The 23406-nt window shown below is 38.8% G+C and overlaps 2 protein-coding genes across 2 annotated transcripts in view; one reads left to right on the top strand and one right to left on the bottom strand.

The window, feature by feature from the left end:
• LOC139728780 (uncharacterized) overlaps positions 1–10424 on the top strand; it is a 34190-nt gene extending 23766 nt beyond the window's left edge. Inside the window, exons 14-25 of the mRNA XM_071639720.1 lie at positions 157–280; positions 1419–1647; positions 2544–2721; positions 3439–3503; positions 4260–4392; positions 5234–5334; positions 6087–6186; positions 6981–7134; positions 7742–7808; positions 8826–8993; positions 9693–9864; positions 10236–10424. Coding sequence (XP_071495821.1) covers positions 157–280; positions 1419–1647; positions 2544–2721; positions 3439–3503; positions 4260–4392; positions 5234–5334; positions 6087–6186; positions 6981–7134; positions 7742–7808; positions 8826–8993; positions 9693–9864; positions 10236–10424 — 1680 coding nt within the window. The remainder of the gene's footprint in view (positions 1–156; positions 281–1418; positions 1648–2543; positions 2722–3438; positions 3504–4259; positions 4393–5233; positions 5335–6086; positions 6187–6980; positions 7135–7741; positions 7809–8825; positions 8994–9692; positions 9865–10235) is intronic.
• Positions 10425–16988: 6564 nt separating this feature from the next.
• Positions 16989–23406, bottom strand: part of LOC139728754 (cadherin EGF LAG seven-pass G-type receptor 2-like) — a 51620-nt gene continuing 45202 nt past the window's right edge. Inside the window, exons 4-7 of the mRNA XM_071639696.1 lie at positions 22403–22622; positions 21564–21768; positions 20335–20456; positions 16989–17479 (exon numbers count right to left, since the gene is read on the bottom strand). Coding sequence (XP_071495797.1) covers positions 17290–17479; positions 20335–20456; positions 21564–21768; positions 22403–22622 — 737 coding nt within the window. The 3' untranslated portion in view covers positions 16989–17289. The remainder of the gene's footprint in view (positions 17480–20334; positions 20457–21563; positions 21769–22402; positions 22623–23406) is intronic.

The following is a 23406-nucleotide window of genomic DNA, read 5'->3' as shown; positions in this document are numbered from 1 at the left end:
TTAGTACTTGAGAAAAGAAATTTGTCTTACGGATAGTAATTGTCTAAGGAAGTAATGCTCATTTTAAGTGTCACTGTGAAATGTTTTACTGTCTATTTTAAAACATTAGCCATACGTTTTTCAGTGCGTTCATTTATCTTAATCACTGTTAATCAGAATGAGGTTCCGTGCCCATGCGAGCTTACGACTGGAATCGGAGAGTACGCGGGAAGTATCGCGAAAGCTCTGCATCAACTGAACGAGACCATGTCTACAACAATCGTCCTGGCTGATAGAGCAGGTAGGAGTCTTAAGTGAGATATACACAGGTCAATATGCAATGTACGGGTATTATGCATCTATCTGTTTATCTCTCTCTCCCTCTCTCTCTCTCTCTCTCTCTCTCTCTCTCTCTCTCTTCTTTCTCTTATATGATATTAGTCAAACCCAAATGGTCCTTGTTAGCATGGTCAGGGCTGCCAATACTCGTAACTGTATGAGAAACGTTCCTAACGATAATGTCAATAATCCATTAAACCAACTGGACTAATTTTCACACGATACGAAAATAGATGTCAATAAAATGAGATAGAGATTGTTGTTATTAACCTAAGTGCCATATATACACAGACAAAATACAGGAATCAATAAATCAAATCAAAATACTGAAGTCGAAAGTGAAAGAATTGCTTAATCAGGGCCAAATCGGTATGCGAATGGTAATCTATTGCCATGATTGCAGAAATCTTTGTTGAGGTATTTTTTTTCGGGGGGGGGGGTTTATGGAAAATACTGCAGATGTAATAAAATTGTACAAAATTAAATCATTGCATCTGCAATTTACGTTACCATGATGAACAAGAACGTATACATCAACTAACTTCAAATGGAAATATGTTAAAAAAGACATTAAGAGACAGTACTTGTTATTTCGTGGAAAGTATCTTATACGTGTGCTATCATAGTGTACATGCAGGCGCTCCCTTATCTTTTGGGACATTGAAAATATATGCTGCATCAAACCTGTCTTCACAGACTACCTGACTATAGCGACCACACTTCCTGTTTCCCTTCAGAGAATGTTGGAAACAGGTGTGACTGTGTAAATATGTTTGTGTGTGTGCATATTGTGTGTCTTTCAGAGGGAGTGTGCGTGTGCACGTGTGAGTAGGCTTATATATGTTTGTTTTTATGAAATGCAAACATATATATATATATATATATATATATATATATATATATAAATATATTTGTGTATATATATATATAAGATTTGTATTCAATATTTGATAAATATTCATAATATATATATATATATATATATATATATATATATATATTTGTTTGCATTTCATAAAAACGGATAAATAAAAAATAAAATAAATAGAAACAATATATAAAGTATAATAACCATAATACGGAAACTTTTACAATTTTAGCCGCACAGATCACATCGGTGGCTTACATTGAACCCGAGGATGTTTATGGCGACGGCGAAAACCAGTCGTTGGTCATTACGATCCAGTCTGTGTCGGCGCTGACGGACTCGAGCCCCGATGCCAGCCCGTCCGTAACCGTCTCCTTCCCGCTCACCGTGCTCGATGATCAAAACACGTCTCTGGTCGTTGTCGTCATCTACGATCACGTCTACGATATCTTTCCCAGCAGGTGAGTGTCCTCTAGGTTTGTCACAAACTGTACATTGCTCACTCCTCAACGGTTTGCGGATAAAGGAGAAAGCGCATCAGGGCAATTACCCCCCGAGGATAATCACCCCCGGCTAAATACTATCTATTGTTAGTGATAAGGTGAGAGTAAAGATTAAGGTTAGGGTTAGGGTTGAATTTGGGCAAGGTTTAGGATTAGCTTCGGGATAAGGATCAGGGTTAGGGTCAGGGGAAGGGTCTGGGGTAATTGTCGGGGGGGGGGGGTTGTCCTAGAACCAGGGAGAGAGAGCTTTTTGGCTCGGCTATAATAGTGCAAGATTTACCTTTTGCTAGGATTACTCAGATCCAAGGTCATAGGTCATACTTCATGGACTCGTACGTACCATGGTGTCACCTACGTTTTTGAACAAGATGAATGATAACATACATCTACAGTATATAGTTGCGGGGTCATTATTCCTCAAATAGATTCACCATAGTTTATGATATTCTGTAAAGCACTGTAAGACAACTTATAGTTTGTAAGAGCGCTATTGATGTGATGTATCTATAATGTATTAGATTTTTATCATTTCATAAAGGATGGAATAATGAGTGATACAGACGTGCAGATTGGGATTCGAATTCAGAATCGTCTTGTTTGAGAATGTGATAAAAAACAAACTACCCACTGGTAATAATGGAACTGGAAATTGTTCGAGTATAATTTATTAATGTGCAGTTGACATCTCATTTAAATGCATCACACCAATTCTTGTCCTGTTACCATGATGAGCACTGCGACTCTTGCATACGTTCATTGTATTGACGCTAATATGAAAATAAGACGAATTGACACAAACAGCATATACTGACGGACAAGAAAAATGGCTGTCATTTTCATTAATCACCGGGCAGAGAAAACTCGACAGTGCTGTTGAAGGAGGATGGAAGTTTCGTACCTGTCGAGGATGGCTCGACGTCGTTTATATCGAGCGCCGTCGTAGACGTCAAGTTCATTCCATCGCCCGATCCCGACCTGCCGTTCGATCCCCCGATCACTCTTACCTTCGAGTTGGGCTCCGAACAGGTCAAGGTAAAACAGTCACTGTCGCTGGTGCTATCGATATTATCGACACTATGGCTTGTTTTGTCGTGTGCAGGTGTTGGTGAAGACCCATGGGGTGACGTACGAATGATAAAATTTGGCTGACTTCAATCATGATCACACAGATCTAAACGCCTTTTTTCTTTTATTTCTGTCGTGAATTCCATCGCGATCCCGATAGTTTGAAGACAGCAACAATGTTAGGAATCAATAGTTATAACACAATGATCGTGTACAGTCCTTGGTAGAGCTCGGTTTAATGTTGCTGTGTGGGAGACATCACCGGCGCTGAAATTTGAATCATCGTCCATGGCATAAGGTGAAACCAATCACAGTCTCTTCAAATAGAGGGCTCTGATATCAGAAAACAGGGTAGCGCTTGGAAAAATCGAGTTGGTCTAGCTCTTATTATACTTCGTAATTCTCTCAGACCCGCTGATGCATGCGCAGATTCCCTAAATTCGTTGACGGCGCATTTGCACTGAAGCACGCCTTCGGATGCCCGTTTTTTTTCCCCCTGAAAATATCGCAACAGAACCAGACATGGTTCCTTTTGGCGCACCATAGCAAAAATAACCGGACCGTTGCCGTTACCATGCTCGGTGTAGACGGGCATTAAAACCTGGTGTTGCGAGAAAAAAGTACAGGCAGATAGGGGAGTCTTTTGCTGTTGACTATATGTCCCTATCTTTACACATCATGTAGGAGGCGCAGGAAAACAACGAAATTCTAGACCGCATATGCGTCTACTGGGATCTCTCCTATAATGGGTAAGTCCTTCAGATTTTTGAGACCTCTCTTCGCGAAAATTCGTTTAATTTCTTTCCTTTTTTATTTCTTATTTTTGACTCTATAACTCTCTTGTCAAGTAGCGAGGCCTTGTTCTTTTTTTTCTCTTTCTCTCTTTGCTATGTATATGTGAATCGAATGTAACATAAAGTAGAACTAGAAAAGAAAGATAAAGCTCATTATCATAACCTTTTCAGTTTACTACGTTCTTAATTTCATAACAGACTAGAGAATAAGCAATGAAGAAGATCGAAGTGAAAAGAGAAATCCTTTAAAGGATATGTAATGCTTGTTTCAGAAGTAGGCCTACCAGATGATGTCTCTATGCTTCGTGGGAAAAAAAAAATCTTTGAAATTAAGAAAGTCTAATTGTTCGCGTCGATTGTATGATTTGTTGCCAGGACTGCTTTTTAGTGGGCCCTCGGTTTGTTTGTTTTTCTCAGAACATACGAGTATAGATAATGTAACACAAATTTTGTATGTAGGACCCTAAACATGCTTTTGATCTGTCAATTACCTTTGACATTCATCTTACAGTCAACCAGTGTTCACTCAAGGTCATTTGTGATTTTCTTATTATCATGTTCTGTGTAAGAAATCTGAAAATACAATGAATTGAATCAATTTGAATTGAAATGATACCAGCATGATAATGTGCCTCAGTGAACTTGCGGAACTTGCTTCCCGACAATCTGATTGGTGGAAAATTTGATGATCTTTCCCCATTGGTCGATCAGAACGAACGGCACCACGCGTGGGCTGTGGTCGACTCGAGGATGCCATCGAGTGAGCTACAACGACACACATGTCACATGCTCCTGCACCCACCTGACACATTTCGCCGTCCTGATGACGAGGGAGCCCTCTGACGTAATTTCTCCTCACCAAAGAATCACAAGCCCGCATTGCAAAATATCGATATCACTAATCGATACATAAGCATGTTTCCGTTTTGTGGTTTCATTTTGTTGATATTTTTTTATCGCATTGCCAATTTCAATGAGAAAAGCACAGCATCTTTAATAACATTTGTATTTATGCCGTGCGTGTATCTCAAATCATGACTTTTCAAGAAAAGTTTTGCCAAGCTTGCCTAGCAGTAATAAAGCTTCTGCTTCTTCCCCACCTCCCCCTCCCCCTGGGGAAGGGAGGTATATTGTATGGTATCACCGGTATAATTATTTATGGTCTGCATTCTCACATCAAATAATGAGTGTTGAATAAATCCCACGTGTAACCGACGATTATGTGTAATGATGAAATACGATGGATTTGGAAAAAAATTGCAAACATCGAACTCGGCTTTAGAATGAAGCATCCCATCATACTCTTTATTTACGGCAATGAAAGGGGCTGTCACGTGATCAGACAGCAGATGAGTTCATAGTGAGAACCGCAACTCACCGTCTCAAAGGGTATAGCCAATATCAACACATCAATCCAAAAAAAAAAAAAATTGCCCTATTTCTTACAATATTAGGCCTGTTTTCAAACTACAATGTGTGCAATGTGTTCTTTTCTTTTTGAGACTTTTCTTCGTGATATGAAAATGAATAATAGGGAATAAGTTTGCCATCTAGAATGTTTTTTTTTAATGTTTTAAATCAAACGCTAGAAAAGTAGAACGTGTTAGAAAATACCCTCCTTCACTTCAAATTGCGAATGTGATTGAATTTGCATGCTGTGTTGTCCTTTTTCCAAATGATTACAGCTTGGCGGTCATGCAAAGGCTCTGGAAATTTTGTCTAATATCGGATGCGCACTGTCTGTGAGTGGCTCGGGTGGCACAGTAGCCGCCATTTTACTACTAAGGTATGTATCTATAATTTCGGCACATTGGTCAATCGATACTAATGACACGTCTCCTGTTTTCCGAAAAAAAAAAGAAGAAGCAAAGTTAAGGCGACCGCACACTACACGACTTTCGGTCGCGCGACTGACCGACTTTGGATCCGAAATAAATCACAATAGCTTCAGAATGAACAAGCTTATTTATTTCAGATCCAAAGTCCGTCAGTCGTGCGACCGAAAGTCGTACAGTGTGCGGTGGCCTTGATACGCGCGAAATGTGCTCCCATTCAAAAGACATTCTACATGAGCCGATTACTCACTATGTATTGATGGCAATGAAAAATAACAGTGAACAACAAAAAATTTGGAGAAACGATGTTTTCAAATTTATGCAAAGTGTATTTCCCTTTGTGCGTGATAGAAACGGGTTGATTTTATTATTATCATCATTATTATCTAATATTACTGCCCTCACATCTCGGGAACGTTTTCGTTGAAACATTAGGTTTCATTCAAACTTGCGATTTGGATGGGGAAAGAGCAGTTCAAACGGCTATCAATAGTTAGTGTAGTCTGCATTGGCTGAGTTTCGAAGTCACTTATAGATAGTAGGCCTAGAGTAAAATCATATAAAACTCAAGAATTTGATGATTGCTGCTTTGCCCGGTGATCTGTAATTGCCGCACATTTCATTTTCCTCACAAGCGGTGCAAGCATGTTGTGACAGCTCATTTTGGCTCACATCGTACTCCCTCCCTCCCCCTCGTCCACAGGATGACCACTGACCGCGTGCTGATCCACTGCAACCTCGCCACGTCCATGTTCATGGCTCAGCTGCTATTCCTGAGTCAAGGATCTATCCCGCCAGGCACTGTCAGTCCTGGCACTTTATCATTATCTTTTTTATCACTATCATAACAATTATTACTATTTGGTACTAGTCATGCTAGCAGAAGAAGCAAAGTAGTCGCCCCAGGTGACCAGCAATAATCAGCAAACGGTATCAAACATGCACACTGTACCATACGCTTGAATGAATGAAGTAGTATAAAGTGGTAGTTGTAGTGGTAGTAGTAGTAGTAGAAGTAGTAGCACATGTAGTAGTAGTCGTAGTAGTAGTAGAAGTAGTAGTGGCGGTAGTAGAAGTGGTAGTAGTAATTGTGATAGTAGTAGTAGTTGTGGTGGTAGTAGTAGAAGTAGCAGTAGTAGTAGTAGTAGGCTCCTGTGTGTGAGATTGTGGTAGAATTGGCATTATTATCATCATAACATGCAAAAAAAAAAAACACATTATAGTAATGTGGGATCCCACGGCAACTGCTCCCTGCTAACAAAACAAATATTTTCTGCAAGAATGCTATATAACAATAACAGACACGCCGACGAAATTATTTTCTTCCGACTTCTCAGGAATCAAATCTCGGAGTAACGCGCTAATAAAAAGACAAGCTAATCTGTCGTCTTTTAGAAAGCAGAACTAAACAGCTGGAACAAAAGAGCAAACAGAGGCTTGTCATTCATTTACTTTAAAATCAAAGTTCGCAATTTTTACCTGTATTGTGGTTTAGCTCAGAGAAGTCGCCGTATAAATGTCTAACTATTCGTCAGGCAAACACAATATCGGTTAAATCGATACTCAGTTTGGCAGTGTCGTCTGCTCTCATTTTCAGGTGGGTTGCAAAGTGATGGCGGGAACGATGTACTTCTTCTTCATGGCGTCGTTTTGTTGGATGATGATCGAAGGATTGCAGCTTTATACACAGGTGGTCGTAGTCTTTAATCAAGAGAGTAGCAAGATGCGTCTGTACCTTGCCGGCGGCTGGGGTAAGGAGACTAAGTCAGCACTCTATTAAAGAGCATTGTATTCATCATAATAAATGTAAATGAGTATTAAACAAAAATTAAGCAAGTTGCGTTTTGGTTTTTCATTTTTTTATGAGGTTACGGAGATGGGCTTGCGCGAAACTGAGCTTACCGTGGACGTTACCTCTTCAGTCACTAACATGTAAACTTATGTTATTTCCAAGTACGATGCATTCAAAAGACTTTCATCGATTTTATTTCACAACATAACACAACAGAATACATCTTGCTGAGAGCATTAATAATCACTTAGCAATGTGTGTTGGAGGTTATTAAACTATTCTTGTTGTAACTATTTGAAGATTTGATCGTGCTTTGAGGTAATGCATGGAATCTTTATTCTGTCTTCTTTCGGAATAGGAAATGATAAATTTTACGTTCAGTTCAATTCAGTTCAATTTTTTATTATTTCTTGGTTCTTCATATTGAAGTGTTCTGCAAGTATTTTTCAGTTTCAAAATATGAGTAGTATGCGAATACCAGCACATTGCATGATTAGACAATGATTGACTGAAATATATCTGTCTTTTTGTTTGCTTGCTGTTTGGTTGGTTTGCTTTCTCTCCAGGAGTACCATTGATCATGACTATTATCGTTGTTGGGTCAACACACAAGACCATCGGAACCCGCCTAGAGTGAGTCTTATGTGACACTTCCCTCAACTAAAACAAACAATCAAACAAACAAACAGGTGGATCTCTGTAATCATTCAAGACAGGACTGCTGATCAAACACGAATGTTGCCAGTTTAACATCTAACGATGATAGCGCTGTGCTAAATGATGTAAAAGGATGTCCAATGAGTAGGCATATGATGAGTTTCATCAAGCAGACATATTTCTTCACGACAAATAAAGCTCTAAATTTTCATGATGATTTTCGACAGAGTTGGTTTTAATAGCTGATGGAATGAAAATTGCAATCGATGTCAATCATATAAAGCAATTACTACTTGTAATTTACGGTGCAGACGGATTTGTTAGATTTAAGAGACATTTAACAAAAGGCATTAATCACAAATTATATTGTTATATATGAATCAGAATGTTTCTCATCACATGCAAAAACCTCCACTTTGGAACAGCATTGACGTTAAAATTTTTAACTCAAAACTCCACAAACAGTATCGTCTGGTACCAGCCGTGATGCGATCTTCTTATTGGTCTGTGAAGGACAATTTGCATGCAGTGTAGATGGGTGCGTGTCGTAGGATGTGAGAGGGATCGCACCCGCCCGGGATATTGCTTTAGCTTGCATTCATTCTTAAGAAACTTTTAGCTAGTATTCGCAAATCGAATTTTTCGAACTTCGCACTTACTTCCAGATAGATGCTTGTCCTCACTGGACTAGTCTTTTGCAAAGGCAGCTAGCAATGGACTCGCACACAGCGAGCAGTGGACTCGCACGCACACAGCGATCGGATCGGAGCGAGTTACGCTCGCAGCTGGTGTGTGCGAGTCCACTGCTCTCTGTGTGCGTGTCCTCAATAGCGAGCTGCCTTTGCAAAAGGCTATCGTTGGACCACGTTACATTGTTGGCGCCAGTCAATAGTCCAAAAACAAGGCTCGTGCAACGTAAATCGTAGTAAGTACTGCGTGTTCGCACCAAATAGCACCAAACGAAGCCTCTATGCTAACTATTTACCCCTGCAGTTCGTGCTGGCTGGATTACTCCGATAACTCCGTCTGGTCCTTCATAGTTCCCGCTCTTCTTATTGTCGTTGTGAATCTGTTCATCCTCTTGCGCGTTACCGTAGTGATTGTTAACCTGAAGAACCATGACCAGCTCAGGCGGGACGAAGCAGCCTACCAGAAACTCAAGTAAGTGGCAATATTTTATCGATAAATCTCATCGCGATATAGGCTGAAGATGCTTCTCATCACTAGATGGATGGACAATGAATTCATCAGCAACATGAGATTAAGGCATTGTAAGGCAGTGGCTTACTCAATCCAGTGTTGCAAGCTTTTGCATCTTTTACTTTAATTCAATTACATTCAAAAGCTATGTGTGAAACAATGAAATACCTTCAGTTTCTTTATTACCTGTTACCATCTTCTGGACTAAAATATCTGTATAAAAATATATCACGAAAATAGTTTTGCCCTCTAGAAAGTTGCTTATTTACACTCGGCAATTACTGGCAGTAGACAGAAAAGGGTAGGGCAATTAATAACAGAGCAGAAGGCAAAATAATTACGCAAGCAGAGAAGAAAAAAAAACACACAAAAACACACAGAAAGACAGACGCACACCTATACGCGGAATTTTGATTTAGCAACACAGATATATAGTAAACCATCAGTATCATACATATCCCCTGTATAATGTATCTATTAAAGCCTAGAATGAAGGTTATGTATTCTCAAAGCATGAATTACTTCCATACCTTACAGTTTTACGAGCACGACGAGAGTGCAGTGGTGCACGAAATCAGGTTCTCTGTGTTTTGGTAGATGCATAATGTCCTGCAAATCATCTCTATTTCGCATTATAACTCACTGCATTACATTCTGTAGATACTCCCTGAAAGCCGCTCTAACAATCTCGCCCCTCATGGGTTCGACCTGGCTGTTCGGCGTCCTCACTCTCGCCGACTCGTCCAATGTCGGCTTCCTATACCTCTTCGTACTGAGCAACTCGATCCAGGGATTGCTAATCTTCATTCTCTACTGTCTCAACAGCCAGGAGGTGAGAACATATCTGTCTGTATCCATCGGGATGTTTATGATACTATTATCATGCACATGAATACGCAGCGTATGTTATTTGCTCATGTGAATATCGCCTGACGATCCGTGTTTTCGCTTTTCATTCTGTGCGTCGGCTGTATTTTACTAGACATACTGTCTATTGTATTTTCTCGCAACGAGCCCGTCAGGGCCTTTATTATCATTGCTATCATTAATAATACCATTACTATTACCATCATAATTATAATTGATATTAACTACATAATGTGCTCATAATATAATTATATGAATATATTATATCAGTGTTCTCGCATATTACTATCAATTATCATCATTGTCATCATCATCACCGTTATTTTCATTTCGTAGGTCCGCGACACTTTCAAGCGCCGCGTGGAGATGTACCGTCTGGGCAGATCAGTTCGCCGCTTCAAGATTCATCCCAGCGGGAGTTCCGTGGATACGAATTCGACCATCGAGAAAAGCATGGCGACGCGCGGCATCATCAACACGGTTTCGTCCACTGTTACCACGGAAATGCACACGGGTGGCAACTAAACCCAACGCTGCATCGCGCGCGAGCGCTACTGTTCAAATTCTCTTTCGAGCTGATTCAGCGTACGGTATAAGCTTTTAAATACGTATGTACGTGGCACAGAAACACACAATACGGCACGCACAGAAATGTAGAAATATAATCGAAGTAAATAAAAGGTCAAGGTCAAAGCATTTTGGACTCAAAACACTTTTTACAAAGTCAAAGCACTTTTTGATACTGCAAACATCACTAGTCAAAATATGAACATTACAGAGCCATTTTTGTTTTTGTTTTTTCGTTTTCTCACATGGTTGTATAACGGTCGATCTAGTGTGACTTGTAGGAGTTACGGGATATGGAAAATGTCAAGTGACATTTCTCTTCCATTCAAACTCAGTCAAGCAAGCATTATCCAGTTATAGAAAGGCTTTTATTTTTAAATCGAGTGGACTTGCGAACATCAAGACAATTTGTGCATGCATAATTATGTTGTGTGGAATGTAATAACAATTGCTTTAAGTCTGTAAGTAAGACTTAGACTATATGTTTGATACCAACTGAAGTGCACATATTACGTCACATATTAATGAAAAATGTCAAATTTATCTGTTTATTGCAACCTAGCGTTTCTTTCACATGTTGTGCTTTTTGGGGGTCAAACTTATGACATAGATAGCCAGCACTGTAACCTCCACTGTATGATAAAGTACGCAGCCACATTGCAGAACAAAACATGCACAATCTATAATTGACGGGCAACAAACAATATTTCTTCTTTTCTGTCGTTATACAAACTACAAGATATGGACTAAATCAATGTTTAGCTTTCACAATGCGCAACATGATCTAGCATTAACATGTTAATCTTATGACATCCTTTTACCATGGACAGACAAAATGACACGCAGCGGACAATTTGACGTTTTGTGGATTATTGGTTTATTAAAAGTGTATTCCAAGCATTCATCGCGAGCGTGCATAAGGAGTGTCGGTATACACATGTATCGTATTACATCAGAACATTTAATTTTCCCCATTTACATACATACACTACAATTTGTAGTGTATGTGACTCTTATATACTAAAGCATTCAATATTATGTACCTTAACACCTTAGACAAATCATTTGTATCTTCGCTAGGGACATCATTCGCCGCCAGTGACTAGGTACATTCTACGCTGAAATACAGTAGCCTACATCGGCTCTATCTTCCGGTTAATTTTAGATGCTACTGAAGTTTAATTTTGTTCATATTTGTTACTACACTGTATTTTCTTATTTTTATCACATCAATGACATGGGATAATGCATCGAGAGAAGCAGTGAGTTAAATAATATATGTCGATTGGTGTATCCCGCTTTTACTGTTTGTATTAACTTCAATGCAATATTTCGAGGATAGGCCCTATATATCGGCGTTGCCAATTTGATGACTACGCATACGGTTACTTATTGTATGTGTGAGTGTGTGTGTGTGGGGGGGGGGGGGGGTAGTAATGATTACAATAAAACCTGCCATACTGTAACCAAATTAACCTGACATATGAGGTGCTCGAAACCATTAAAGAAATGCAGTAATTTTAATCAAAAGATAAAAATCAAACGCAGTGGTGATACTGGAGCTCTCCCTTCTTAGTATATTCCGGTATCATTTATTTCATCATACTGCTTTGAGATATCAATTCGATACACCAGAAGTACGAATTACATTGTATTTCCTTATACTCATGCTCTTGTTGTACTCTCAAAAAAAAAAAAAAGATACTGCTCCACCAGCAACATTCTTTGGTAACATTGCATTTAAAAAATGAATATTGTTAAGCTTTCATTACAACCTTACATTTTTTGCATTTTCTACGATTAACAGAAATGGATTGGCATCAACACGCATATGGCATATCGCTAGACCCAATCCTTCGCACTGTTTTCCAATATTATGCTGTATCAATGCAGATCACTGTTAAGGGATTGAGAACACGTATAAATCATAAATACAAAGTCTCTCATTTCACTGCGCAGAGATGAACAACTTTTGATGGTCTTTCAAATTTACTATAATACTTTATCTTGCCTTGAAAGCAATGCTGCAAAGTTTAAGATAAAATGTATACAAGTATTGTGATATTGCGGAGCATAATTCGCCTTCGTTTGCATTAAGCGTATAGTTTGCATGTAGAGCAAACCATTGCGAGTCTTTGTTTAGCACTACAACAGAAGTTCATCAGTGGTGTAGCAAGTGTCTTTAAGTGTTTAGCACTTTGTTCAAGTCATAAGAAAAGAATCAGCATTTGTAAATTTAGCCATTTGTATGTCTTTACAACAGGAATCCGACGGACCTGCTTGGGTTAAAAGTTCATTGTTTTAATGATACGAAAGGTGTTTCAGTGCAATTTCCATTTTCACTTTTGTCGTGGCTTTCTCGATATTACGTTACAGAGAAATGCATAGTTTATCATAGGTGTACACTTCAAAAAGAGTAATCCACACAAGACATCAGAATTTTACAAAATAAAAAGAACTACAGGCAGTTCAAAAAAAGGAAAAATAAGTGGTACACGCAACGATTATCTTCCTATATCTTTCTAGAAATCTTATCAACTAATATGATCTGACTTATATGTCTTACTAATCATATGCCTATACAATGCAAAGTGATTATTTTAAGTATATTACTATGTACGGGCTACGTGCTTAAGCTGCAAATAATAGAATTTCAATTTTTTACACTTTTTACAGTGGTCATATCTCACTTATAAAGTATGAATGTTACACTACGATAAAAAGGCAAGTCATTTATACCAACATTTACACTGTCTTGCCAATATTCAACTAAAAGCTAAACTGTAGGATTATAATTTTCGTCGTTAAGTCTTTACAAGTGCAGTACATTATCTGATTATATACATCTGTCAAAAAACGCTACCTATATTGGGGGTACTTGTGCGGACGCTTAAAAAAAAATGTGCTGCGCATTGTAGTTTAAGATTAATGCACCATAATACGTGTATCACTTTTATTATATGGACATATCGACATAGACAACAATAACAGATAGGCCGACTATTTATAAGAAAAAAATGAGTATTCACTATCTGTAAATATTTTGGGGGAAATGCAACATATTACAATTCATTGCCTAGAACAGTAGATACTAGCAACTTGTGTTATGGGAATACAACCCACAGTTAAATCAAGTATTGGGCAATGATCCAAATTAGTCTTGCGATAAGTTTCAGGTGACCAAGTATATTCTTATATCACAAAATTACAGATTTCATTTCCATTTTGTGGGCACATTTGATATCAATCAGAATATAAGTCGCCGTCAAACACAGAAAACGAGTTAATCGAGATGTCCGTTTGACATCAGCCTAAAGGAAAGCATTAGTACCTAGAAAGAAAACTGTTACACTCCGTACGGTTTTTTTTTTTTTTTTTTTTTTTTGGTCATAATCCCATCGAATACAGTAATTTCACTATGGTGTGGAAACGATACGGAAAAAAATACTTGTGTTACCACGAAAAGTGTGAAAATTCTACTCATATGTTCAACTGCGTCCTCAATGAAAAGAAATTTGGCCTATACATAGCGTCAAATTGAGTGGGGCGTGTTTGTCACAATATGAATATTACGTCGCAGTTACCGGTAACTACTGAGGATGTCAAAAATGGACTCTAATTTCATCCGTTCCATGGTTTGTATACTCTTCATAGCGACTGCGAGAAAAAGACGCTACCGCACCTTGAAAACAAGTGCATTGCAATCAGTGGCGAAAAGTCAGACTGCTAAAATTACACAGTGACGGTGTCATTATACGTTCTCACCATAGAATTTGCGATACTTGATAAAATGGGGAAAATACTAGTCAACAGTGTCAAAATGCTCTAATTTCACCGGAGGCCCAAGCTTTATTATTTCCGGTGCGGATATCCCTTAATAACGTGTAATCTGAGCATTTAACAGGTCTACTCAAGAACGGAAATAAATCACCAACACAATTGTGTTGGCTGTCGTGATGCTATGTGCAATCTTACAAGACACCTTAAGGAAACGATAGAGGGAGCCGGAGAGTGGGAGAGGAACTTCTTAAGAAGCAGCCCTTGACCGAAATGTTTTGAAAACAAATTTTGCAGTAAATTTGTCTGGACATCTCCGGAAGTCTGTCGGAGGCTCAACCATGTTATTCCCGTGTTAACACGACTTTGTCGAGTTTCATTACCCCTCGACACTCTCCTTAGCTATTACACATTGTGAGATATCTCACCAGGGGCCTGTTTCATTAAGAGTTCCGATTGATCTAACGCGCAATTTATCGACCGTAACTCAGTGAATCGAGCGTAACATTGATTCTGATTGTAAGTCTGTTTCATAAAGATACTTGCGCTTGATTTCAAGTACAGGTTTGGTAGCAGATCGAGCATATCTTACGATCAATCTTTGTGAATTGTCCCCAGAGTTCATAGAGCAAACTAAATTTTGGAAGTTTTCCCTTGCAGCAGATCACAAAAGCGAGATAGTTACTTTGAATGAAGCAGAAGAGGATTGGCCTACCAATGGTATATGTTAACCCTTTCCCACGAATGTCTGAAATGTCCACAGATTTTGCATACCGCTTCGCGAGTTTTCGTACGCAGTGGATTAACTGTGACCTAAGAGTATACATGCAATTAGTCATGCTTGTGTAACTCTGCAGAGATTTTAAATACCGGTAATCATTTTATTTCACTCGCAATGTCAACTTTAATTTTTGTGTACATATTGAAGTTACACATTAAAAGTTTGGGCACCCGATCACAATTTCCACCTCTTATTTCTTTCCTCTTGTACCGACAGTATGTGTATTTCTCGACAAATATGAATGGCAGAATCATGATATCATGATCAGCTTTCATCTCCATTCGCGTGCCTTCAGCTTTTATTTTGTTTTGGTTTTTTTCTCTACTAAACCATTGATACCGGAACAAACAAATCACATGAAAGAATAGCAGTGCACATGCGTAATTATTTCGTGATCCGCGCGATGTTTTATACAATCGAAAGATGAATTCTGGATGTTAACTTTTCATAACTGTACAGCTACCTTGTGGAATGCTCTGATATTGTTAATTTTGTCATTTTTCATGAAAACTACCATTAGGAATGGATCCTAGATGATTACTACAACGATACCGGAAATCGTCACCTTATAAAGAATTGTCTTTTAATCAAGAACCTAATAAACTTAAAACAGTCAATTTAAACCATATACATTCAATCAAAATTTCAATTTTATTTCTCTGTAAATATACATTCCTCTTTAGGGCATTATGTTTTCTTTTTATCTACTAGCATAAATTTCACATGAAGTGATCTCTACACAAGTAATCGTAAAAAATATTTGCACTAATTCATGCCTACACCCAATAGCTTTTTCAACGTACAACTTTTTGATGATTTTGATAATGATGGCATACAGTACAAGAACAACATTTCATATATTTTGACGTAGATTCAGAAAATGAAAGAATGCTAAACACTTTATTGCGGCATGCGCAGATATCAGTATTTTGTAAATGATCGACAGGCAGCGTTTACAAGTCAACAAAAACAGCGCAGCAGTGGTATCGTCAGAAATAAATGGATCAACAAAATGGCGTAAAGCTCCGATATATTACCGGTCATAATCGTCAATATTCGATGCAGCAACATGGCTAATTACGGCAGAAATCGGAAAAGCTACATTTACGAGTATGTCTGCCATCTACATGATACAATGTATAATGTAAACTCCACCTCTTCTTCGGGCCACAATGCTCTCGATCGAAAATTTCTGCTGATATATGTTGACGGAGAACGATGGAAACATTCTTTTCCAATTCATAATTATCATAATACCTTTTCCAATCCATATACTACATGCTGCCAACACCAAAGGCACTTGTCAAAAATTTTCCGCAAAATCTCCACATGCTACTTTATAAATAATACAACACAAGGCACATAAGAAACGTCAATGACACTTCATTAAAAGTGAAAAGCTACCCCATGTTAGAGTTGATTTTTTTATTAAAAGTGAAAAGCCACCCCATGTTAGAGTTGACTTAAATAGAAAGAGCAAAACTAAACAAATTAGAATCATAGTCTTCGTTGCAATAAAATCAAATTCAAAAGAACTATGTCGTAATCATTCAAAGTTTCAAATGTGTTCATGAAGCAGTATATACCGCTATGCAATTCAGATTGAACGTTAAAGTCATCGCACCTCGATTCTCGTATTGGTTTATAACATGACAGGTACCATTTTCGCGTTGATGATCTAGCAACTACAGCCCCTTCGCTCATACAATGAGTTAAATGCGAAAGAAGAGTTAGACCATTTGACCTCAGAAATGAGAAAGTTTAGTAAAGATATGTGTGCAGGTCACGAATAGAAGAGACCTGTGAGTTAAGGGAATCATTACCTCCATTTCTTTGCGTCGGGGACTTAAGACTAATGTCACTACGTTATGAAAGCATGCGAGAGTGGACAGTTCCACGTTTTTATCACCGTTATCTGACATTGAAGAAATGTCTAAAATTATAGTTGTTTAATTTTAGTCTTTATATAAAAATCAACTTAATATGGAGTGGTTTAAGACTTTTATATCTTAATCAATATTCCTCGCTTTCAAGACGACCCCTTCAATGCATCTCCACATTTAACTCTATATACATGTCAGTCAAAATATATCACTTTCCGAATGATGTCTCCAATCGATCAATCCTGCATCCATGATTGCGCTGCACCGGTTGGTGGTAAAATATCGTTCCGCTGTGATCGAGCAGTTTGAAAGCATTCGCGATATCATACAACGTAGCATTACGGTCGGGTTCACATCTATATGGGGCGATCGTGCACTCCCTTCATCTGTATCGGGTGATCGGGCAGCCGGGGGCCGTTCTGTAATCGAGAAGACTCTCGGCAAAATCCAGCAGACGGTTGTTGATTCTGACGTCCTTTATACAGCCGATGAAGTCCTCGTGGAGAATTCGCGTCTCTTGTTGCGTGGCGGGAAGACTTCCAACCAGTAATGGCGTGTTCACATCGAGGAACCTGACGGAAACAAGAGTAGGATAAATGGCGCAGCTGGTGACGTTGGCAAGAAGAAAACCACAGTAAAGTTGTGCGGTTTTGTTTTGGGTTTTTTTTTTAACATGGTAGACGAAAAGCATGAACGTGTCCCAGTGATGTAAAGAATAGCGGCAGTTGAAATTCGGAGTGTACGTAAGATGACAAGCGTCATGGAATTTAAAGTGGTAGCCTACAGTCGGAACATAATATCATTTCTAATATAGTGTTTGAGGGTTTTGAAATAATTGTCTGTCTACCTATGGATTGGCAGCTTTTTAGTTGCTTGGAAGTTCGACAATTATCGCCAATCTTTCCTTCCATTTGTCCTTGATATCGACTTGGAAAGCATGAGCACCGTGGAAGATTATCAATGTCGAAATTTGCGTTTACGTCTCCTCTCCAATTAATGTTATCTTTCGTTTGCCCTCAGAGTCCCCTTCCGACGCCATAAACACGTGATTAAACTCATGATAAGAAACAGAAAAACTATACTCTATTAGTAACTGCTTCCAAAACAAATATAATATGCTCTATGACTGAACAACAAGCTCAAATAATTGGTGCTCCTCTACTTACAACAATGTAGTTGAAAATCGGAAATTTCTGTTAATATTCAATTCAATTCAATTCATTTATTTTCATTCTTTTTTTTTTCTTTCAACAAAAACATAACACAAGATAAATCAGGTATTATACATCATAAACAAAAAGCATATGCCTTTGCAATATATAAATGATATCGATAAACATAAGAGCGCATACTGGCAAAAAAAAAGAATACAAAGTCATGCTTCAGTTGAAAAAAAAGGAAGAAAGAATAGAGAGGTCCACTAAAAAGCAAAGCTTGTAGATTGTGAGCCACTCATAAAACTTATAAATTACTTATTTACAAACACTTGTGACAAATATGATATACGACAGGACGGGACAAAACAGAAGAAACACAACAACATGACACAACTTGCCAGAATAGATGAAAAGTATGGAAGGAAAGAAAGAAAAAGAGAGAATGAGAGAATGCCTACACGCTGAACAAGGGAAATGGAACAGGGGATGGTAGAGAATGTGCTTCATAGAGTTGGCGCTGATTGCAACTGTGCAAGGATTGTGATGGCTACTTCTTTACGTAATAATGAATTCAGTGATTGAATAATTGGTAGGTGGATGATAAACCCTGTGGTTGACGAAACCTATAGCTAAGGGGAAAAAAACATATCAGAGAGGATTTAATAGAAAAGATTTCAACTTGCGCTTAAAAGAATACAAAAATAAGTAATAGTGACTCTAGTTCTTCGTACAGTTTGGTTGTCATTCAATAGTGATATTAACAAAGGACTGTCACGGAGTTCTTTCCTTACTTACTGGTGAAAATATATTCCGTCTTTTTGCTTAATGAGAATGATGTTCACATATTCGTAGGGTTTGAAATTGAAGAAAAACCAGCAACAAAGAAACAAACAGCAACAACAAAAAGGTTTCTCTGCAAGCACACCCAAGAAGACTTAACTAGGTGCGAGTTTCTTCACTTTGTCTCCCTCTACAAATTAGATTTGTTAAGATCACAACTGTTGATCTGTAAATTAGCAAACATGTCGGAAAAAAGGAACCAGTGACACTCGAACCTGTCATCTACTGCTTTCCGGGGCAGAATTTATTTTGAAGATTGTTATGACTCCCACTTTCTGGCACTAAATTTCTATTTTCCTCTTTTGGCTTGAAGCCCGCAGGTGTACTCATGTGTCATAGAAACCACGATTATATTTGTACAACATTTCTCCGTTGTTTTGCTGCAAACTACGTTGCTGTATCAACGCCTCTGGATTTTTCCCGAATCATTGCTGTGATGCTCAGAGCTCTATGATATAAATACTGTATATATATGCTCAGAGCTCTATGATACACTGTATATATATATTTTCCTTCTTTCTCTCGAAATAATGATATTGATATAAACACTGTATATATATATATATATACCTCTTTTTTTCCTTTTTTCTCTCGAAATAATGATACAGCTATAGTAATGTTCCCTATTCTGTTAATTATCATTGTGTGTGTGTGCTTTATTTAAAGTAAATACTGTATATTACTTTGGTTTGACCTCTGATATTAGTAAGTGTGTGCGTGGTTGGAGGTGTATGTGTGTATGTGTTTGAGTGTGTGCACGTGGGTGAGTTAGTGTGCGGTACACGCGCGCGTGTATTGCATAGTTATTTGAGTTTGCTTGAAGAATATGAGGTATTCATCAATATCATTATGAGCTCCCTCGTAGAGACTTAATTAGCTCCTTTGTGGAGACAATACATTAAATGAGCTCCGTCGTGGAGACTTGGTATATATATATATATATATATATATGTACATAATAATCTTGTTTATATCTCTCTAAGATTTATAATGTTTGTTTTATGTTAAGCGCTGTCTGGGGCAAATTGTTTGTATAGGGCCCCATTTTTCTCTCTCTTCTCTCTTTCCATAAAACAACAACAACAACAGGTTCGAGTCCCACTGGTTCCTTTTTTCCGACATGTTTGTTAATTTACAGATCGGCAGTTGCGATCTTAACAAATTTAATTTGTAAAGGGAGACAAAGTGCCACTCGCACCTGAACCTTCACCCCTCTGAATAATATGTTTCATTCAAGACTTAACTAGTTCACAACGAAATTCTGAAACACATGATATTGACGTTATTATAATCTGTATAGGACCAACAAGGATCATGTTAGCAATAGATAAGGACAGTGAAATCAATTTTCTTGGTGAACTTTATCTCGACTCGCAGCGATGCGATCACCGTTACCAATAGCAACGAGACCAGTGTATCAGAATCCTTACCACGTGTTGACATCCACAGCTTGTGTGGCAAAGGCTATACATGGGTAATTGCTGAGTTCTTCTTCCTCATTGGGTGGACTATCTCCTTCTTCAGCACAGCTATCCAGCAGAACTTCGACAATCTGAAGTAAGAACAGAAAAAAAAAAGCATTTGATGATAACTCCATTGGTGAAGACGCCCTCCACAAAAAAAAAAGTACGTCATGGTGTATAGTTTATTGGTTCAGTCATATTATGCAAGTTGGACATCTCCTGCCAGAGCATTCTACTCTCACAGAAGAATTACAGCTTTGACAATCGGGTCAAACATGCATGAAAATACAGCGGTCCAACTCTGAATCAGAAATCGGATTTAAGACTGTTCTGATTGGTTGAAAGTTGCGATGTGTTTCATTGCGCATAATGGTGTGGGACGCGATTTGTCTGAGTGTCACAATTACGATGATCTATACATACCACACAATCCACGCCTCAAACGATTTCACTTGATTTTATTTCATCCCCCCCCCCCCCCCCCCCCGTCTCATAATTCTTGAGACCCTTTAAAGCCAAAACATAGTTCTGGTACGTCTGCAAAAGTTGTCAAATTTCGCTCCCAAATGTGAACGTATGCCTAGGAAATGTGCGGAATAACGCTGTAAAAACAAGATATTCGATGGGTAACGACGAAAACGCAAAATATTAACTGCGATAAATGCGATAATATGAAATGGTGCCAGACGGGTTCTCAAGCCCTTACCAGAACTTTGTTTTCACTTTAATGACGCAGTTTTGCAAAGTAATCAACCATTGTGCGGAATAATATGTGTGGCAGAGACGAAAGAATCGTAAGAGAACAGACTATGACACCTAGACACAGAGAGGTATAAAATTTTGTACTTTTCCTTACTATTTCAAAAACTCTTTCTTTCTTCATATAATAATGCAAAAGTAGAAGTAGTATCATTTCAAAGTCATCTGCTAATCTAAAGACATTCCAACTCTTCTATCTTCCATAAATCTGTTCTCAAGAGTTTCCAGGGCTTTTCAAAGAATCTCAAAAACAGGCCTAAGTAGTTTATGTTTGCAGAATCAAAGACCATTGACCGATAAGAGTTTAAAGCGTCTGTGTCTGTTGTTTCGGGTAGATTTTAGACTTGTAAACGAGATAGAAGGGGGAGACGCATCGTCTGCACTGTTTCGAGATGTCTTCAAACAGAGAGGGCAAGACCCCACAGGACGAGACTCACTTTGTCCCGGTAGGCGAGCTTAATGAGGTGCCAGTTGCCGTCGCTGACGCCTCCGGGTGTCCCGACCATGACCCTCATGATGAGTCGGCCCACGGCGAACGAAAAGGCGACCTGGGAGCCGATGATCTCTAGAGCCAAGAAGTCGTGTTGCTGGGAGTAGCGGCCGATGTACATGATCATGCCGTCTGTCTGTAGCGTGGAGAAGCTGTGACAATGCGCGCGGACGCGCGGTGCGCGTGGGAGAGAAGGACCGGTGACACAGCAGAAATGAACGGTATGAACGTGATGCGAACAGGTGGTAGGAATGTTGATCACATCATTCGTGCTGTATCATTCCACCTGCCTTTCCTGTTATCAATCGAATGTCTCAAAATGTTCCCAAGGTTTGTATTGAACGCAGTGACACAAAACGATGTATCGTATTTATTGACTCAAGGCGAAGAAAGTTATGGACATGGCCAACTAAAGTGGTGGTAACTGCATAAATTATGGCTTTTATTCTATTTCGAGAGAAGATTGTTATGACCATTAAATGAACATTCTTTACCGACATACGGTTATCTAACATTCTTAACGACGCATTTTTGGTCACTGTCTTGTCTTTATGGTAAAGCCCAATGTCAGTAGAATGTTCATTCAATGGTAATTGTGTATAGGCTAAAGTATAAGTTACTAATCAGCGCAACCATTTGGTTGTAACGTTAAAAGAATGATAAACTGCACTTCAATTTTACACTCGTCTTTCGCCCTTATAATATTGTCCATACTAGAAATACTTTTGAGAGATAAATTTCCACACAGAAGTCAGGATGTTAAAAAAAAAACAAATACATGCTTACTTGAGCGAGAGGATCATAGAAGAACGGTGTGTGATTGTTGGGAAGGCCATGTATGCACCAGCGGGGAAGTACCGGGCTGTCATCTCGCAGCGTTCGCCGTCAAAGCCCACACGACAGTAGCAGCGGAAACCCCCATTTCGCTGGTTCTCACAAATCCCGTGGTGCTTGCAGGCGCCCTCGAAGCACTGGCCCCTGCGAAAATCCACCTCGCAATTCACTCCTGCTTGCAAAAAGCAAACAAATAAACAACAAACTTAACGGACAAGATACCAGGTGTTTACGTCCAGAATAAAAATGTACAACTGCGTTTCATACTCGGTTGGGGTTAACCTTATTCGAAGTTGACCATTAAAAGAAACCCGACAAATTTCATTCTTTTTAAGTGGGTTTATAGAGATAGCAGAAGCAGTGTCCCTAATCGTTGACAAGAAATGTTTTCTAAGAATGTATATTTGTCTTTGTTTAACTTCTTGATCCCTAATCATGCAAATGTTACCCTTTTCATGTCGACGTACTTTCAACCGGAGAATGATATAATTGTATTTGATGGACTACCAGTATCTACAACGCTGGGCGACAGGTCACGGCGGCAACAAGTGATTTTGAATATCTTCCGCTGCTCATCGTTCAAGACCACCCTTGAACTATATCAGAAGCCAAGAAAATTTGCAAAATCACTCTGCAGAAAACGCTTGAGGGCTTTACGCTGTCAGAATCCTCGACAACTTCTTTGTATTCAACATAAAAAGTGACATTTCAAGAGAGTGGCTGTGAGTCCGTAAATGGAACCGTCAAGTGTAATATCATATTATCGCACTGTAACCCCACGACAGTCTGTGCAACATTACGTGACTCCACCGCGCAGCAGACGACACTGATACAGACTATCAGCTGGCGATACAGAGTGATTCGAATCGGAAGCGATAGTGTCTATCGATTAACTGTATACAAAAAGTTCGTTAACCCGCTCTGACACAATCAATGCTTGTTGACTCTCGCAGGAA

The sequence above is a fragment of the Diadema antillarum genome, unplaced genomic scaffold (genome assembly GCF_040938485.1).
Source record: "Diadema antillarum isolate AM-2024a unplaced genomic scaffold, OU_Dant_1.0 seq00000197_RagTag, whole genome shotgun sequence".
Lineage (NCBI taxonomy): Eukaryota > Metazoa > Echinodermata > Echinoidea > Diadematoida > Diadematidae > Diadema > Diadema antillarum.
This window is presented reverse-complemented; position numbering and strand designations above follow the sequence as displayed.